This window comes from Solanum verrucosum, unplaced genomic scaffold, assembly GCF_900185275.1.
Source record: "Solanum verrucosum unplaced genomic scaffold, falcon-dt-bn FXZP01000235.1, whole genome shotgun sequence".
Classification (NCBI taxonomy): Eukaryota; Viridiplantae; Streptophyta; class Magnoliopsida; order Solanales; family Solanaceae; genus Solanum; species Solanum verrucosum.
This window is the reverse complement of record NW_026019948.1, coordinates 1,340,438-1,360,649: the sequence shown is the minus strand read 5'-3', so window position 1 is coordinate 1,360,649 and position 20,212 is coordinate 1,340,438. Positions and strand designations below refer to the sequence as shown.

General features: G+C 30.6%; 2 protein-coding genes and 2 non-coding genes across 4 annotated transcripts; 2 read left to right on the top strand and 2 right to left on the bottom strand.

Moving 5' to 3' along the window:
* Positions 1-11,648: 11,648 nt before the first annotated feature.
* Positions 11,649-12,595, bottom strand: LOC125813190 (uncharacterized). The gene is made up of 3 exons (XM_049492677.1): positions 12,487-12,595; positions 11,939-11,988; positions 11,649-11,849 (listed from the first exon to the last, which is right to left on the bottom strand). Exons 1-3 carry the CDS (start codon positions 12,593-12,595, stop codon positions 11,649-11,651), a joined length of 360 nt encoding a protein of 119 aa, XP_049348634.1.
* Positions 12,596-14,091: 1,496 nt separating this feature from the next.
* On the top strand, positions 14,092-14,194 carry LOC125813653 (U6 spliceosomal RNA). The gene has a single exon (XR_007442081.1). It is a non-coding gene; the product is annotated as a U6 spliceosomal RNA (small nuclear RNA).
* A 1,070-nt stretch (positions 14,195-15,264) lies between these two features.
* LOC125813654 (U6 spliceosomal RNA) lies at positions 15,265-15,366 on the top strand. The gene has a single exon (XR_007442082.1). It is a non-coding gene; the product is annotated as a U6 spliceosomal RNA (small nuclear RNA).
* An 808-nt stretch (positions 15,367-16,174) lies between these two features.
* Positions 16,175-17,331, bottom strand: LOC125813135 (uncharacterized). The gene is made up of 2 exons (XM_049492623.1): positions 17,188-17,331; positions 16,175-16,437 (listed from the first exon to the last, which is right to left on the bottom strand). Exons 1-2 carry the CDS (start codon positions 17,267-17,269, stop codon positions 16,250-16,252), a joined length of 270 nt encoding a protein of 89 aa, XP_049348580.1. The 5' UTR covers positions 17,270-17,331; the 3' UTR covers positions 16,175-16,249.
* Positions 17,332-20,212: the final 2,881 nt, after the last annotated feature.

Genomic DNA, 20,212 nt, shown 5'->3' with positions numbered 1-20,212 from the left:
ATTAGGTAACTTACATGATTATTTAATAACTTATCTTAATATTTTATTATTGTTTAATATACTAGTATTGCATTTTGTTTGTTTATTAGTATTTCGGAGAGAATACCCAAGCATGCTCATAAAAAAAAACAATTTAAAGTAGGTAAATGGAATTACGGGATCATTAAAAGCCAACATTTATATTGATTAATTAATTAAATCATAGTAATTATTACTCGCGGCACAGATTTTGTCTCTTCTAATGGAATTTATCTACTTAATTTAAGGTGCAATTGTTTTGGATCAATTGTTGGGTTGTATTATTACTTGTCTTATTTACCGTACAAAATTACGCTCAAAATTAAGGCATGGAATTTGCTCAATATATATGAGTTTGGCATTTGAGCGTATCAAAAAGTGATATGTGATCGTTAAAATTTAATCAATTTTAATTTAACAGTAAAAATATCGAACAACCTTGAGCCTCATTCAAAAAGGTTTTCTTATATAATGAAGGCATTGGAATAATAATGAATGCTTCATTTAATTTCGAAGTGATGAGATCAAGAATAAAGTTTTTGTAACCAATCAAGATAGCATCGAAAATATTATATTAATTCTTGATAATTTGCGTGCCCTTGATTTTTAATATGTTTTCAATGGCTATTCTGAATCACGAATTTAGAGATCAATAAGCATGTGTTTGTTCTAGAAAAAAAAGTTAAAAGAAGACCACTTTAATTTTTTCAAAACAAGTAGGGTAATACCAACACGTGACAATTAAAGTAATGGTAAACTTTAAAGTTACCAAATAGAATTTTTAGAACGTGTCTTAATTAATATACTTCTAATTAGGATAAGGCACAAGCAGCCCGTAGATTATAATCGAAATTCTAGAGACACACCTTAATTAAACTAAGGTCCTATTTTTTTTTATGACAAGGAAAACCCGCAGCCGCTACCCTTTGGGTGCGCACAGGGTAAAACCCCCGCTCCTATGCAATAGCTCACAAACCACAAAAACTAAGGTCCTATTAGTCCCCTGAACTTACTTTTTTTGTAATTTTGTACACCTTTTGTCTTACGTGGCACACTCCGTGACTCCACGTAATTGAGGCGTGTGGGAGATATTTGGATGTCACGTAAGCGAAAAAGGCGCACAAAATTACAAAAAAAAAAATGGATTCAGGAGGGTAATAAGACCTTAGTTTAGTTGAAGTGTGTCTCTGGAATTTCAGTCATAGTCTAGGAGGGTACTTTTTACCTTCTAATTATGTATGTATATAGCGGCTGTGAATAATTATTTTCTGTAACAAGTTAAACTTACTCACAGGTTTTTTACCAAAAATTAATAAAGTGATAATATAAATAATATAAGTACCATGCAGAAGGTACTATTTTTATTTATTTATTGCTTAAAAAAGGTACTATCATATAGGTTGTTACATGAATCAATCCACGCCTTACTAAATTAGCATAATTCATCACAAGTTGTGATTCACATTGAATTAAACATGATTCACAACTATGACCTAAATCCAATTTAAATCATATATATTGAATCACGAGGTAATTTGATTGGTGAATAAGTTATATCACAGTATAATTAAATAGCGATTGAATTGCAGTTGATATAATTTAAATGCAAATATTTGATTTATGGGACTAAAAATGTGATAAACATTGTATAATGTAAAATATATGCTTTGTTTTACACTAGATAAGCTAAAATTAAGTTTTACTTTCAATTTATTAACCTTATTTGTTTAGAAGACTTTACGTAAGAGAACAGGCCTTGAAGAAGAGCATTTTGGTCATTTTGGTATTTTATCTTGAGATATTAGTAATTTTCAAAATTGTAGGATGAATAAAAAATAATTACATGTGATATGTGTAAATATACACAGTAATAAGTTAAACTAATAACTTGAAAAATAAGACGAAAGACCAACTATAACTTTATTAAAGTAAAACTAACAATGTAAAAATCATTACATGTAAAGGAATATCTCTGATAGCTGGTTAGAGTTATGTTTGTATTAATATCATATTGATTAGTTATAAGGAAATTTATATACGTATAATTTTATACAGAGATTAATTACGTAGGATTTTTTTATATATATTTTAGTTATTCCATCTTCTATCCTACATAATTTAGCTCCTAACTACTTACCAAATGATATGTAAATGTATAGTAGTTATATATTTTTTGTAAGGTGAGAAAAATTAATACAATTGCCTATACATGTAATTAATAGTTACCCAACACTACCAAACACACCCACCCCAATAGACTTCCATCCTACTTGGTATTTATTATGTAATTAAGGAAAACACTAGGAAAGAACAATAATTAATTAAGGTGTTGAAAAATCAGTTCAACCAGATTCATTTTGTATTTTCCACACCATGCTTATTGGGGTCTATACATTAAAAGTGCCACAAAAAGCTACTGCCTCTATCCAACACTAGTTGTTTACTATTGACTTGACACATCTCTTAAGAAACAATAAATTATAAGAATAATATTACTATATTATCCTTTGACTTTATTAAAATTTAATACTTTAAAAAATTTGATAGCAAGGACAAATAGACACAAAAAGTAAATTATCTCTTGATTTTCTAAATTAGACAATTATTTTTAGTATAGTGGACAACTGTTGTTGGACGGAGAGAGTAAGTTACTTAAAATATGTATTTACTTATACAAATACAAAATGAATATACCACATGTTAGGGTTCTTTTTAAAATTTGTAGGTGTTGATTTTATACCTTGTGACATCGTCTTCATGAACGCAACAAATGAAGGCAAATTTGAATATTTTTTAAAAAGAAATAAATGAAGAGTATCACTAATAGTATGAATTTAATGCATGTATATATTTGATTTTTTATTATTTATACATACATTGCTTGAGCAAAAGATTGTGGATGGTGGATCAGCTCATCAACGTGACAACTATCATTTAAAAAATTGAATAAAATTCAAGTCACAAAATATATGTTTGAAATGTTTAATCTACTCTTTGATTTGGCAATTATTTTCTATCGAAAAAGTATATGTTGTCTATGTAAGTTACTTTTTCCTAGTCTAACAACTTGTTATATCGATCGTATTTATAATGTCTTTTAAGGATTCAATATAACTAATTAGATCTACACTGCCACAATATTATTCTATGAAAGTGAACGATTTAAAAGTTTATATTACAATTATTACACAACATCTTAATTAACATATAAGGAAAAAGTTGTAGAGAGAAGTGAACAAAGATGGGAACAGGAGAACAAATTAAGGGTCTTCAACAAACTTAGAAAAAGATGACTAATTGATTAAAAATTAAATTAAACAAAGTCGTCATTAGCTTCAACAATAGCTAAAGCCAAACAAACTTTCAATCAACAAACAAACTTCCCTTCATAATGAAAAAGATGGCTTAAATTATCCCAAAAAAAAACAAAGTTTTTTTTTATCTTAAGCCACTTTTATTAATAATTATAAATAATTAATTGCATTTTTCTAAGTTAACTAGTTAGTTGGCTTCCCTTACACCTTACACTCTTAATTACCCGTTATTATTTATTTATATCATATAATAATCGATACAGTAAATGATATATAGATCTAAAAAAATTCAATCATAGACCTGATGAAATATCGTTTGGTCACATATAACTTAAAATAAATGAAACTTTACCTATTCCTTAGGAAAAAGAAGAATCTAAAAGGAAATATTGTTTGAAAAGCATATGGTATATATAAATATTTAATACTAAATATTTTACTTCATACGTGGTAGTAGTTAAGGAATATTAGATCGATGCATTATATTGTTTAACAATGCACGTTTCTTAATCACGAAAAAGATAATTGCGATTTGGTAGAACTTTTGTCATTTAACTATAGTCACGAGAGGCTAATTGATGATTACACTTCGCCCAACCATTCCTACTTTTTTTTTTTTTTTTGGCTCAATTGCCTAATTATGTATTATAATTAGTGATTGATCATATACATTTAGGGGGAGCTAGTATAGAGTTTTCGGGTTCAGCGAAACACAATAGCTTTAATCGGAGAGAAGCAAGGGGGTTTGTTGTTGGTTCAACCAAACTAAGTTGTTTTGATTTAAATTTTATATTTATTGAATATGTATGAATTATTAATTTAGAATCCATTAATTTAAAAATATTAGAATCCAGAACCAATAAGCTTCAAATTTTGTCTCCATCTTTGGTTTTAGTCCAAACCTTTTGGCTTAAGAAATTTATTAAATATGTACTGTTTATATATTTTGCTTAGAACCTAATAACGTAAAAAAGAACAAAATTCCAAACATAATTCATAAATTTCAAATTTTAACTTATTTTTGCGGATATTACTAAACTTAGCAAAATAAATTTATGTTTGAGGTAATGAGGACCATTTGAGGTCCCCAAAATAAACAAAAAGGAGAAGGCCATCATATAGACACCGCCACATGCATTATCTATACTTTAAATTTTAATTATGCCTTAGCTAGCAAGAAACTTCTATTAGAACTTTTTTCTTTCTTTTATGTGTTGTAGCATCATTTTTATAATATAAAGTGAAGTGGCCACTTCACTAATTTTCTTTTTCCTTTTTATTTGGATCGAAAAGTCTGATTCATGAATTCATTGTTTTGCTGGGAATATATATTATGATGATAACCGATAAGTTTTTCACAAAGTAATCATTATTATGGTTAATAATCATTTTTTCTTGTGTGTTTTATTAATTTCAGCTAGCTCTGATTGCTTTTCGAAGATATTATCACCTAACCAAATGTAATTATTTTCAAAAGAAACAACTAATTATAATAATAATAGCAATAAACACATGGTTTGTTTCCAATGCAAGGAACCTAACTCACCCCACTTAGCTCATATGGAGTCAAATTCATAGTTATGATTTGTTATGCTATGTTATTCAAAACCGAAATATCGTCTGGTGCATGTATGAAAATAATGTATTTTTAGGAAATATATCCAATATAGAGTATGATGATATCTTTAAAGAATTAGAGCAACACAAATAATTCGGGTATTATTCACCGTGTCCAATTCACATGACACATTATTTAGTTAGTTTAAAATAGAATGACATATTTTTATATTTAGTAATTTTAAAATGTCTGTTTTATTTTTAGTAGGATGATTCGTGACACAAAAACATTTATGACTTATTTGATTTAAGCTTTAAGTTTTAAAAGTCTTTTTTTTTTCTTTAATTCTGTAACAGTCAAATTAAGTCATATAAATTAAAACAAAAGAGTAGTATTGTATGTTACGTATATGTATAAAGTTCTCCTCCTTTTCTATCATTATCTTGCAATGCTTTAATTGATGTTATGTTTTGCTAGTTGTAGCCCATCTCTTTTCCTTTTCTTTTGTTCTCTTTTTCTTCACAAGAACCTCACTTTTCTCCATTTCACTAAAATCAGCCCCTTTTAGTCTGGAGGATATAGCTTGCATATTTTTTATATGGATGACGAGTATCTGGTTCAATGAATGAAGTTATTTCTTTTTTAATTAGAGGTTTCATATTTGAGCACTTTTAGATATAGAAAAATGATTGGTAGACTCCAGAGATCGAGCATTTCCTCCTGAACGTAGCTCCAGTCCACTCAGCGTGAATCCAAATTAATCAGGCTTCAATACGAATATCGAATGCTGAATAAAAAATTACCAAAAAGAAATATCTTTATTTAAATACTTTTTCTTATCAGAAATATATTTCTCTTATTTCTTTCACTGGAGAATATGAATATTGTTGGTCATTGTTTCACTTTGTGTACGTCCCAACTTTTTTTTTCTTCTGGATTCCACTGCTAGTGATCATTATGGTTATGTGCCTCAAATTAATCAAAATGTCGAGATTAATTTGGCAACTTATAATTTCCTTCCCATTATATATATATATATATAAAAAAAAAATCCTTCCCATTATATACGAAAGTAGCAAATTTATTTTACTTTATCAGTTTCAAATTATTGTCATATTTCACTTTTCGAGAGTTAAATTACATAAACTTTGACTAATATCTTAATATCTAGTTTTTCACAATGTCGACATGAGAAGAGACGTTCCTACTTATAGTATTATTCATATAGTTTTCAGATTTAAAAATTTTACTTTTAAAATATAAAGTTATATAATCCAATCCAATTTAGCTCCAAAAATTAATCGAATAAACTCTTGAAAATCGAACATAACAAGTATTTTGAGACGGAAGAAATACCTAGCTGATAATATTATCGATGCCCACTTGAACTAGTGATTAATATAGAGATAACTATATATGTAACTAATACTTTTGCCCCTCTACTTATCCACACTTTTTTCTTTTTATATAATTAGAAAGATTTAAATAACATCGGCGTGCATAAAGGAATAACGAATAATAATTTAATATATATATATATATATATATATATATAAGATATGTTATGCGTCAAGTACTATATGACCTGATGATATAAAAATTCTTTATTGACTATAAGGAATTGAGACAGAATTTAATATGGGAAAGGTGCGATATTGTTCCATCTAATATATGCTCCTTAAATTGAGAAGATAACAAAGGATAAAGTATTCCTTGCGTTGCGTACGCAATTTGGGAAATTAACTTATTAGCTAGGGAAAGCAAATTGCTACTTGGAACTTGGACCAACGTTTTACTACGGCAAAGGCAAAGCATCAAATATATGTACTATTTTACACGATGATTAAGAAATTATTAATAAATCGATTAATTTTATTATTTTGTTCAAGAAAGTAAATTTGAATCTTCAAAATTTGGTTAAATTTCTAAAGACCATATTAATTATAGGAGTAAAATAGAAAAAAATAATTAATTATGTCTTAATAAGTAAGTAATCAAGTACTCCCTCTGTCACTAATTACTTGTCCATTTTTGAATTGACACACCAATTAAGAAAACAATTATTGATATATTGAGTTTGTCATTTTACCCCTACTAATTACGAAGTAGATGCATTAAAAACTTGAGATTTTCAAGAAGTTCTACTTTTTTTTAAGTAATTAATTAAGGGTATAATAGGTAAAAAGAATTGTCCTTTCTTGATTTGTCAAAATGAACAAGTAATTAGGGACAACTAAAAAAAGAAAAAAAAATAGACAAGTAATTAGGGACAAAGAAAATAATATGAGACAAATATTTTTAGTAAGATGTCATCTAATATGGGATCATAAGAATAATCCATTTTAGAGAACTTAAAGTAATGATTTGGTGTTTTCAAGTCACTCAAAAGATGAATATTTACGAATTTCTTAAAATATGAAATTTATAATATGAAATTTTGAATGAGTTGTGTACAATGTGGGCCGTATAGGAGTAAGCTCATAATTTATTTATTTTTTTAAAAAGGTATATTTTATATATATTATTATAGCTTAATATAGTGAACTTTTTTCCTAAAATTGGAACAACAAGAATCAACATCCTGGTCCCAGATGAATCAAGTGTTAATGATGATAATTAGGCCCACCTGTTAATACCTTGATCAGTTAAGCCATATTAATATTAGGGAATAATGGTAGTTAGAAAAAGAGTTATGACTTAACTTTCACTTCTGGAGTCTATAATTGTTGGATGATATATAATTGTTAAAAGGGAAAAGGCTCAAATATGTCATCGAACTTTCAGAAAAAGCTCATTTATGTCATCCGTTAAAAGTTTGGCTCATCTATGCCATTACCGTTTAAGAAAAGGCTCATTCATGCCATTATTTTTTAACGGTGGTTTTGTAAAACCATTTTTTACACGTGGCCAATTATAATTCGGCCACGTCATTATTATTTTTATAATAAAAATTCAAAATTCTGAACAAACATTTTTTGCAAAACCATTTTTTACACGCGGCCAATTATAATTCGGCCACGTTATTATTTTTTTTATAATAAAAAATCAAAATTCTGAAGAAAAAAAAATGACGTGGCCGAATTATAATTGGCCACGTGTAAAAAATGGTTTTGCAAAACCACCGTTAAAAAATAATGGCATGAATGAGCCTTTTCTTAAACGGTAATGGCATAGATGAGCCAAACTTTTAACGGATGACATAAATGAGCTTTTTCTTAAACCCAAATAATCTCAAGTACTGGTGACCCACATAATTTTTTAAGTTACTTCATGGGGCCATTAAATTATTTAACTAATAACTTAAGTGGCATTTGGACTCTTTTAAAAATTTATTTTGGGTGTGTGCAAAAATGTTTCTTTAAAAGGAATTACGATGTGCCGAATATTTCGTTTGTATTTATGATATTTAGCTATAATTTTAAAAGATTCGGAAATGTAACCGGCCTTCTTGGTCATAGAGGTTGACTGTTTGAGGAGCTTTCATACTCTTGAGTCCTGACCACTGGGTCAAAGGTTCAAGGCTGGTAAACAGACGAAACATAGTTACAATTTGGGTTTTTTAACAAACACATAATACACATCAACACATGCGCACTGGTATGTATAATATATGTCGATACGATTCTTTCGTACATTTTCAGCTGATATAATATATGCTAATACATGCAATACTGTAACGACCGATTTCCGTCGTTAAAGAAAAGCCAACGGGGAAATTTTTTGAATCGGAAAACTTTTTCGTAGCAACTTGGGATCTCCCAACCTAGTCCAGATTTGAACGAAATCGGAGTCTGTGAGGTCTAGGGAAATCTGGTAGCAATTGGGTGATTTACTTACAATTTTGACTACATGAACAGATAACTAAGACGTTAAGGAACCCGTACGACTTTACGGAATTGAATTCGGGTGAGTAGAACTCCTGAAATTGATCTTAGCGTGAACGGATAGTTTCTGAGCGTTCTTGGTTGAAGGTATGTTGTGAAATGGGGTCTTGGAATTATTATGTTTGCTCATTGTTCCGTGCAAGCCGCTATGGCGGGGATTTCTGCTGCTAGGGCGGGGCCGCAATAGCGGGGTGTGTGCCACCATGGCAGGGCAAACACGACTTATAGTCAGAAATAAACCCCAAAAATATTTTATTCTGCAAATTTCGAACTTGAGAGTTAAGGAATGAACCCATGGCTTTTCTTAACAATTTTCCACCATTCTTGAGGCTAAAAGTAAGATTTTCACTCCTTGAATCCGTTTTTCGATCCGTAGAACATAATCTAATAGGTAATTATCGATGGAGAAGAGTTTTGATCTGGAAACTATGGTGGAAAACACCCTAATCTGGGTATGGGGATCATGGGTATGATCTAGGGTTGATAGGGTTGTTAGTAATTTGGGTAATTAGTTATTGTTTATTGATTCCCGTATTATATTAATTGTTTGTAGACCAAGAACAAGCGGAACGAATCCAAAAAGGGAGGAATCAAGTTTCTTAGAGGATTCAAGCTTTGTTCGAGGTATGTGATGGTTGTGATGTATGTTTGTTCTTGCTTCATTATGATACATGTATGTATGCGAATGTTGCATTATTGATCACATTAGTTGTAAATTATGATATATGAATGATGAATGTCATGAATCATGACTTGACTGTATGATTATTCGTATGTACTCCGTGATTATGATTGTGGCTTGTTGAATGGATCGGGTGTTGTGTTTCGACACACTAACTTGGATCAGTTGCCACGTTTCGGCATAATTATGGAATTAGTTGCCACGTTCTGGTATAAACATTGGATCGGGTATCACGTTCCGGTATGCTAACAGTTTGGGTTTGAGTTCCTTGAGAGGACCAATGACTTGATATAACTGTGATATTTGAGAATCGTGAAAATGTTCGTTGTTCGTAAATGATGATGATATTGTATATGTTCGGTGTACGCATGTTATTGTATTGTTGTTTTGACTTATATATGTTGCACTTAGTAGGATAACCGTGTGATCCTACCAGTACACTGTGGTTGTGTATTGATATTGCACTTGCTCTTTCTTTGTTGAGTACATGGCATCTTCAAGCGGCTATTGACAGACCTCGCTTAGAAGATCAGTAATCGTCGTTCGAATTCAAGGGTGAACCAGTTCTTCCGGGCTACCATGAGTTTTCTTTCTGTCTATGTCCACATTTCAGACTTAGATTTTCTAGTTAGTTGTTAGTACTTTAGTTTGGGGTTGTAACCCTTCTTGTTTAGACTTTTGGTTCATTGTTAGAGTTTTAGTACATTGACTTTCAGGTTCTAGGTAGTATTTCCGCATTTGTTTAGTTGTTAGACTTTTGTTTGGAGTTTATGAGAACTCCCTATTTCTTTCCTTAGCATTTAACTTGCTTCCGTAACTTAAATGCTTTAGTATTTTGATTAAGTTGGTTAGCTAATTAGTATAAATGGTTCTCCCAACGGAGGATTAGTGTGAGTGTCAATCACGATGGTCTGGATCGTGACAAATATTTGTCTAATACATGTTGATATTCCCTAGCTGAATATAGTTCTTTTGTTAATACCCGTTTGATATAACTCTTTTGCATGATATAATAATTGTAGTTATGTTTCATAATACGCTCTAAACTATATCTATAAAAAAATTTAAAATGTTTTAAGACACCTTTTGACTTAGAAAAAAACTTTCCTAATATTGGTATCTAGTAACCATCTAAGGTGTATTTGAAAAGGGCAAAAATGGTGAAAATTACATATGTCATTATATATTAATTTTGGATCATTTGACCCACCACATAACCATGATCGTACAACCATAAAAGAAAATGAAAATGATGTTTTCTTCAATTTATGGGAGGCAGGAGAAATGTATATTTAAAAATGGTGATGTATAAATGAGGAGGTACAATTGAAAAGCCATATATTTTTGGGGGAATGTGTTTCACATTATAGAAAATATGTTCTTTAAATGTTTTATTTGATAAAATTACTTTTTAAATATTTGGTTGCATTATATTGTTATAACTTAAAAATTGGCTTAAGTTTATGCAAACTCACAAGTGGAATTAACTAATTGTAAGCAAGTACGGGCCAGAGTCAACATTATAATAATTGACATTATGGCTAAATTTCAATCTTCATATATTTTATTTTGAAGTTGGGCGTTGTCAAGTTTAATTTCAGACATGATATATTTAAAATTATTTTAAAGTAAATTTAAATCAAAATTTAAATATTATGTAGACTTCCCAAATTATGTAGGTGTGAACATTTTGACGAAACAAATGGGCTCATCCCAATTGACAGGAAACCAAATAAATTGACATTGTCACTCTCGAGTTTGTTAAATGTCGGACGGTTACAAAACAAAATTCGCTCAATAAAACAAATTAAAAAAAAACCAACATACCAAAAAAATAATTTTAGTATCAAATTTTGGAATTTGAAGAGAGTACCATTTATTTTATTCTTAGGTTCAACGTTCAGTCAAATATCATTACAGAATCACATACATATTGGAACAGAGAGTATACTCATCGATGGAATTAACTTGTTTTTTAAGCAAGTTACAAGTACCATCTAGATAAGGTACAAATACGAACCTCTAATACATGAAGGCTCCAATTAAATTTTACAAGAAAAGCAAATAAAACACACATTGTTCTTTTGAAGTTATTACATTCTTCTTAACATTAGAATATGCGATGCGCTGACCATACTGTGCTACACCTCGTCTCATCACCCTAGGCAATGATCCGTGAGAACGGATCATGCCTATGGAAACCCAACGGGGTTGGAGCGAGTCGGAGGAGGAGGTGAAGGCTGCTTAGGAATATAAGGCATAAGAGGAGTCCCATGCTGTATAGGCCCTGGTCTTACTGAAGCTTTTGAGCTTGGAACTGGATCTATTGGACGGTAATCTTCCAGATTTATCTTCCCTGCATCATCGATCCTTCTTGCTCCATAGACATTGCCCTGCAAATTGCATACGACTCTCGCATAGTTTAGTTGTGTAACTGACAATTTTCGTCAAAAAAGCAATGTAACAATCAAAGTGCAAGTACCTGTAGCTTTCTGCTTTTGATAGTCACTGTCAATTCATTATGCTCCATTCCTGTGATTCAATTATATAAGAAAGCTACTTAATCATCACACTACTAAAAAATACTACTATTTTCCCAGGTTCAGTAGCTATTTAAACTGATATTTTGATTGAGTGGGTGTAAAAAGAAAAAATAATAATGGTTTCATATGTAAAAAGAAAATCTGTTTTTTCATCATGCATTTTCTCAGTGAGCTGATTCGATAGAAAATAAATGGAAATTGTGTTCTACAATACAAATTTGTGAAATTAGGTCTAGCCTAACTCATACTCGAAAAGCTAGCTTAAACCTTATAAAAAGTTCACGCCCAGTGCTTAACATCTAGTGCGTGGACAATTTTGATACCAAGTGAAATTAGGTCTTACGCCTAACTCATCCCGAAACCTAGCTCAAATTGCACATGTTCACCAATCTCATTAACCACCAATGTGGACTTTTGTTATAACACAAAATCATAAATAATTTCAAATATAGCAAATCATATGCTAAAATTTGATAAAAATATTTACCAGGAGTATTCGATGAGGTGCCTCCATTGTCATAAGAAACAGAGCAAACCAAAACTGCCATTGTCAACAACAAGAGCAAAACAGAGAACCAAACAAAAGTAGTCTTCATAATGTGAGAGTATTACAAAATGATGAGAAAATTAATTTATAGAAAAACAAATCGACTAGTACAATATATTCAGCCCATTATTTGAAAAAAAGTTTGTTAAGAAGCCGCCTTTTTTCACCTTATTTTCGGATTATATAAAATAAATAATAAGAGACCAGAAAACCCGTCGAGATAAGAAGAAGAAATTGTTCTAGCCCATGTTGCAAGCCTATATATGTACATGTATATATAATAATTCTCCGTTCCTTTTCAGTTGTCATGATTTTTTTGAGAATGACGATAGAAAGGTTGACTAACATTTCAAGATGTGTGTTTTTTTAAAATCATTTTGATATGATAAAATTGCAATTTATAGTATCGTTTTTGAATATCTAAATTTTTATTTTAAAACATTGGATCAAAATAATCTAATTTAGCTTTGAAAGTTAGCCAAATTTTCTCTAAACAACCGCAACATAAGAACTTAAAAGAACAGAAGGAGTAACTTATTACAGTAATAATTTTTTTTAAAAAAATGAAATAATGAGAGAACGAGCTAGCTAGGTACGACTTATCCAGTTTGAAAAATCAAGAGATGATCACTTGATTCCTAACATTAGTTGTTTCTCAATACATTCTCTAAAGATGATATAGTAAAAGTAACATTTTATTTATCGCTTCTTAAAAGAGTGTGTCAAATCAACTGAACAAGTAAAAATAAACAAAGGAATTCTTTTATTTTGTGAAAAAGCGTGGTGAAGATGCAGGGAGTATTGGAGGGGGTGAGGGCAGTAAATGAGAGAGTAATTGCTACTGTATTTGTTTTTGAATTGCATGAGAAAAAACAGTGTGAAATTGAATGCTGAGAGGCTTTTGCAGTCTTTCATCATCAAAATTGGTTGTCGGACACGACGCCAAAACTTTATGACTTATCGTTACATTAGTTAATATTTTTAATTTCCTTCGATTTGATTTGATTTTTCGATGAAAATGCCTACGTCTGTCACGGGCTTCGCCTGATAGAATGTGAATTTAGATAAGAGGCCAGAATTTTGAAATTGCAGGTAGCATGGCCAATTTGAAAAAACGAGAAATGAACAGTAGATATAACTCATCAATAGCAGTATTCTACTCCTATTATAAATTGCTTTTATTATGACTGACCAAATTACTCATTTTCGTGCTACCATATAGGCATATCAATTAATTTCTGCTCATCCTTAATAAAAATAAGTGACGGCCAGTAGGTAACTTCTTAAAACCTCCTTATATGACTATTTTAGTTGTGGGCATAAGGATAATAATTTCGAAATAAAATGTAAAATTATTATTTTCGGTTTGATTATGAAAATCAATGCATAGGATATGCCTAACTTTTCAAATTGCAAAAATCAAACAAAATAAGAAGGCCCGGCCCATTATGTTTATAAGTCCAGGCCCATACGTTATTTCTCCCTCATCGTCTGCAGAGAGAAGCTTTGCTGTGTTTGTATAACTCAACAGCAACATATGTATTTGTCCCTTCGGGGACATCCGATAAAATTGGAACGATACAGAGAAGATTAGCATGGCCCCTGCGCAAGGATGACACGCACAAATCGAGAAATGGTCCAAATTTTTTTTTCCCGCAAAATCCATACATTTTTCTGGCTTCTTCATGATCCTGTGTTTTGCTTCTTTTGTGTGTGTGTATGTAAAAAATCTGTTTTCTGTGTATGTTAAATTAACAAGTTTTAATGATGAATTGTAACTTGTTAAAACCTCCTTTATGTGGGGTGGTTTGGTCGCTCGGGAATAATAATTTCGGGATAAAATGTGAAATTAATTTATCTTGTTTGATTATGAATATTAATTAGTCCCGAAAACCATCTATAATCATCAAAATTTATTTTATATCACTTTAAAATTTGTTGCAAACACCATTTTTTGTATTAAAATAGTAAGATACCAAGAGATATCCTTGTCTACACCATTTCGGTTAGGATTGTTCAAAATCGAACTGAAACCGATAATCCGAATCGAAAAAAGTTATTGTTTTATCGGTAGTGAGTTATTGATATTGGGGTTTCAATAATGATTTTATTTTTTTATTATCGAGTTATTGGTTTTTAACAGTTTGTGGTTTTTTTCTTAATGGATTAACCGATAACTCGATTGTAAATTAATAAATTATATTTATACTATTCAATATATAAAGTCTTTGACTTGAGATTTTATTTCTAACTGTCTCAAACTCTCAGTTGTTCTACAATATGCAGTGTTTGTTTTTAGCAAGATGCAATGTATCAACTCATATGCATGATCCATTTGGTTTATCACCTTGTTTCTAAGTGATTTTTATTTTTTTTTGTGTAAAATTTCAACGGTTAAACCGAATGATCGTTTTATAACAATTTAGCATATTTACAAATTGACAACCGTTAAGTCAAATCGATAGACTTCAAAACCAAACAGACCGATACGGGCACTAATTTCAATAACCAAATGGTACAAGTTGAATATGGGGGCAAATCTGGACTCTAGGCTTAGTTGGGCTCTATGTGCATGAATGAACATAAAAGCAAGAGCAAAAACCTGTAGCTAGGTCCAGGTCCATGCCTTTGGAAAAACTCAATGTGCTAATTCTCCCTCATCGTCTGCAGAGAGAAGCTTCGCTGTGTTTATATAATTGAACAGTAACACGTATGCTTGTCCCTTCGGGGACATCCAATAAAATTGGAACGATACAGAGAAGATTAGCATGGCCCCTACGCAAGGTGACACGCACAAATTGAGAAATGCTTGTCCCTTCATGATCCTTTTTTTTTGTGTGTGTGTGTATGTTAAAAGTTATTTTGGTGTGCAAATTTGTGTATTGGAAGATTTAGATCAAATAGCATTGGGCAGAACACATAGATGGAAAGAGGAGATGATACCGAGCATTGAGCAACTTATGTAAAATGGACATTATGTATATGAAAATTGAAACAAGAATTTTAAGTTTATGGCTTTGGAATTGATTTTTTAATTAACAAGATTTTAAATTTATATATATTAAACAAATTCGGTACCTTAAAATTTGGAAAGGACATTTTTTAGAGTGATGTGAGATTTAGGAGAAAAATGATTCTCATACGTAACAACACCTTGAAGATAGAATAATTCATCTATGAATGTATTATATACAAATATACATAATTATGTATCATTACATATATTTTATTTTATTTACCAAAGACAAGTTATTCATTGTCCAATAAATTCAAAAAAGAAAGATTTCGTACGTAACAACACTTCGAAGATAGAATGATACATCTATAAATGTATTACGTTACATATAAATGTACGTATCACTACATATTTTTTACAGAAAGACAAGCCATTCACTTCCCAAAACATTTTGTATGAAACAACACCTCGAAGATAGAATAATTCATCTATGAATTTATTATATACAAATATAGGTCTCACTAACTCAAGTTCAGAAAAATATCTAAGAAAAACAACACATCCATCTCCAAGAAATTATACGTACTCCACTAGAACCAACTCTCATAAATCTACATGATTAATAGTCTCGTTCCAAATAAGTGAAACTAAGTGTATGAAAAAGTGCACGATCATTCGTCTTGCAAAAAGCACATAGATATTTGAGATATGCAAGGTAGAAAAATACAATAAAAATATATTGATCGATCACACGCTACGACAAATGAAGGGAGCACGTTTAGCCCAATCAATAATATCCCAAAATCGAACTTTTTTGCGTCCAGAAGGAGATTTAGAAGCATCTGATCCTTTTTCGTTCTTTTTCAGCATATCCCACAAAATTTGAACATCTTCATATTCACATTTCCTCACATCACGGTGTAGCTTTACATGCCCTATAAAATAAAAGTTTCAAGAGCGATTATTCAAGACGTTTATGTCACGAGTTTAATTTTTATGTATCAATCGTACTTAAATAAATTTATATTATATTAATTAGTTGGGTAAAAGAGAACTATAAGTAATTATCTATAATAATTTTATAGTGGGGTTTAGGAAAGGTAACATAACATGTATGCAAATTTTACTTCTACCTTTGAGGGGTAGAAAGTCTGTTTCGATAGACCATCGACTCAAAAGAAAAGTTATTCGAAGGGGGTTGCAAGAAAAATATGACAACAAAATATCAAGATACAAAAAAATAAAACAACATATAACCAAACACATTAAAAAAAATAAGAAACTACGCTATTACTAAATACTACTATAATAAGGCTGCGAAGAGATGAGGCTCTAGCCTAATCCCATATAAAGGGCGACAAAACCTGACTACCTATATGGAGAAAATGAAGGAGAGTCAAATCAATATAAAGGGCTCAAAAAATTGAAAAGAGAAGGTAGACAAAATAAGCACAATGACAATGATTAGTGAAGAACAATCCTCTTTATGTTTCAATTCAAGTCATCAATTTCATTGAGTTATTATTAGCTTATAAGATATGAAATGACACTACAATATTCCCAATGGAAGATGAATTGAAATTGCATAAATTAAGTAGATGATGTTGGAGGAGAGCCTCACGTAATTAGTAAAGTCGATGTCATATGATCAAGAGATGAAATGAATTAATGAGAACATAACTAACCAGTTTTATGAATGCGAATACGTGTAGAAACTCTAATCCAAGCTTTGCGCATAGGATCCATCATCTTCTCCCACAACTCCATCAACAATTTAACCAAAAAAAGAATTTCCTTTTCCCTAATTTGTGTATGTGCAACCTGAAAAAGAAAAAGCAAAAGAAATACTCTCTCTTCTCTCTCTATTTTATCAAGAAGAGAGATATGGAAAGGGATATTTGTTGTAGAAAATAAAAATAAAGTTTGTTGGTTATTTAAGGTTTTCTTTTGTCCTCCATTTGGTGGTTAATCATAAACGAGAATAGTTAGGGAAAAAAATGGAAGGAGATTACTCTACACTTCTACGATATTTCTAGAATCATTTTTTTCTAAAATTATTTTTTTCTTAAAATTCGAACAGTATCATATAAATTAAAACAAATCGAACCAATGATCGTTGTCCAGTGATTGAGACATAAGGAATGCGGCAATGTAGGCTTCTAGATACTTTATTTGCCATGTGAGACCAAACTATACTCATTGGATTGACCGGCCAACGTGTTTGTATGATTTGTTGTGGCTTGGTGAAAATCATTCTGTCACTCCAGGTGGTTTTAACGAGGCCATGGTCGCCAAGTCAGAATTTAAAATTTATGAAAATTTTAATTTGAATTTTGATTTTTGAATTAAAGAAATTATAGTTTATATTCATTTCAATCAAAGTTCGGAGTAGATTGGAATTTTTAAATTTGATTTTTGTTTAATTAATTTAAATATTTTAATTTTTTAATTGTGAGAAGGGGTGTCAAATGGACGGGTTGGGTTGAAATTTGAGATATTAAAATGGGTTGAAATAGAAATTTGGTTGGGTCCTAACCCGCCCAAGTTTACTTGGGCTCAAATGGGCTTAAAACGGGTTGAGACTTGACCCGCTTAATCTCAATAATTTTAATATATTGTTATTTAAGTTTTATAACCACAATTTGAATTTCAACTCAATATTTTTATTTTTTTAAAAAAGTTACAAATGAATAGATAAATCCTAAAAGAAATAAAATAAATAGTAATTCATGTATTCAATATATGAACATACATTACATAAATGCAAATAAATAGTCTTAAAACGGGTTGATATTGAAGATTAAATTGGGCACAATTGAGGATTCTCTTAAAATGGATTAAGGCTTGAATGGACCCAATTCAAATTATCTTGAGCCCAACCCTTAAAATTCTGGATGAATTAGCTATAATCGGGCTCATTTTTGACACCCCTAATTGTGAGCATGTATGTTGTGTTGCTTCTTCTTCTTGCAAAAAATGAACGTTCAAATCAAGTATTCATATTAAATTGCTTTAATAGTTTCTCATTGGACGATCATGATACTTCGAAAAATGGAAGAAGAACATCACCATTTAATAAAATGAATGACAAGAACATTGCACAAGAAGGCTGAGACTATGTATAGAACTTTCATTCACCAATACACAAAATTAATAAATAAAAATCAATGTGATTTTCAAAAACTTTTTTTTTATATCTATTTTTTTCACAATAATCATCAAGGAGTAAGAGAAGTATAGACTAATCAACAGTAGTGACATTGTTGATCACTCAGTTGACTGATTTAACTTTCTTTTGGTTCAATCTTAGAGAGAATTTTGATGCATTCATAGCGCGGCGTGGAAATTAATCAGAAATTTTCTTCAACTTTGCAACGTACGTCAAATATATAGTCCATGCATATGAAAATGAACTATTAACCAATGACTGTGGAAGAGACATTAACAAATTCTCAGTGATCAGAGTGATATAAGAAATTGAACTGAACATTTAACTCAATTTGAAATTAGTGAAACAGGGCAAAAATAAGTTTTTTCAAAAAGACATAACAACAAATACTCAAACTTGATCTCAGTTGGCAACTTTGAGAGTTCACATCTAGACACCTCAACTCATGTCCAGTGTGTCAGTTGAACACTTCAACTTATAATAGACACCTCCAAATTTATGTGTCATGTCAGCATTGGGTGTCCACGAGACACATCAGAGGTGAGTTAGAGTGCTTATTTACCAGTTGAGGCCAAAATTGTATTTGCTTATGTATTATGTCTTTCAGAAAGGCTATTAGTCAGAGCCCAGAACTTCTGGACTATCTCACTATAGATATTGCACAAGTGGAATATGAGGAGAGTAGCCTTAACCCTACCTTGTAAAGGTAGAGAGGTTGTTTCCGATATTCATATGCATCCAAGTATGATATTTCCAGCAAGTAATAGCCATATACATTTCCGCTATTAGAGATTTCTAGAGAAGTAAATTAGCTTTGATCAAATGCATATTGTGTGGTGATGATCCATATACTAATCAAGAAAAGAAGTAACATAATAAAGCAACAGTTAAAATGAATGCATACCTTGTAGAGCTGCATTGAAAGAGAAGAAAACAGAATTAATGAGAGTCCCATAAGCAAAATTCCCTACCATTCGCATAGTCCTTATTATATCTAGAGAATCTGAAGGTGTCATCGTAATCATCTGACCAATACAAACCACATCATTATACCATCAAAAAAAGATTTAAACGTTATTCAAATTTTCAAATATCTGATCAAATTAAAACAGTAAAATCAAAAGTAACAACTACAACTATGCCACAATACCGAACTAGTTAGGGTCACGTACAGAGACAGACACATAGTAAACAATAGGTCTACTAAGTTGATGGCATGACATGAATACATGTCAAATACTACTTATTATTGGAACTACATAAAGAGAATGTCATTTGATCAAGAAAGAGGTCTTTTTTTTTACTTTATTGACTTTGAACATAATTTTTTTCACTATAACAATGAGAAATTGTTTTGAAAAATTAAAATGGAAACTAACAATTGCAATGACCGACTTGTTAACTGATTAAGTCATTCTCCTAAACTAGAAATATAGGAACTTTTGATAATCCTCAAAGCTTCTTTTTATGCTTGTAACATTCTGTCTAGAAGTTATTCAACTGCTACATGAATACATATCAAATATTAAATATAGAATTAC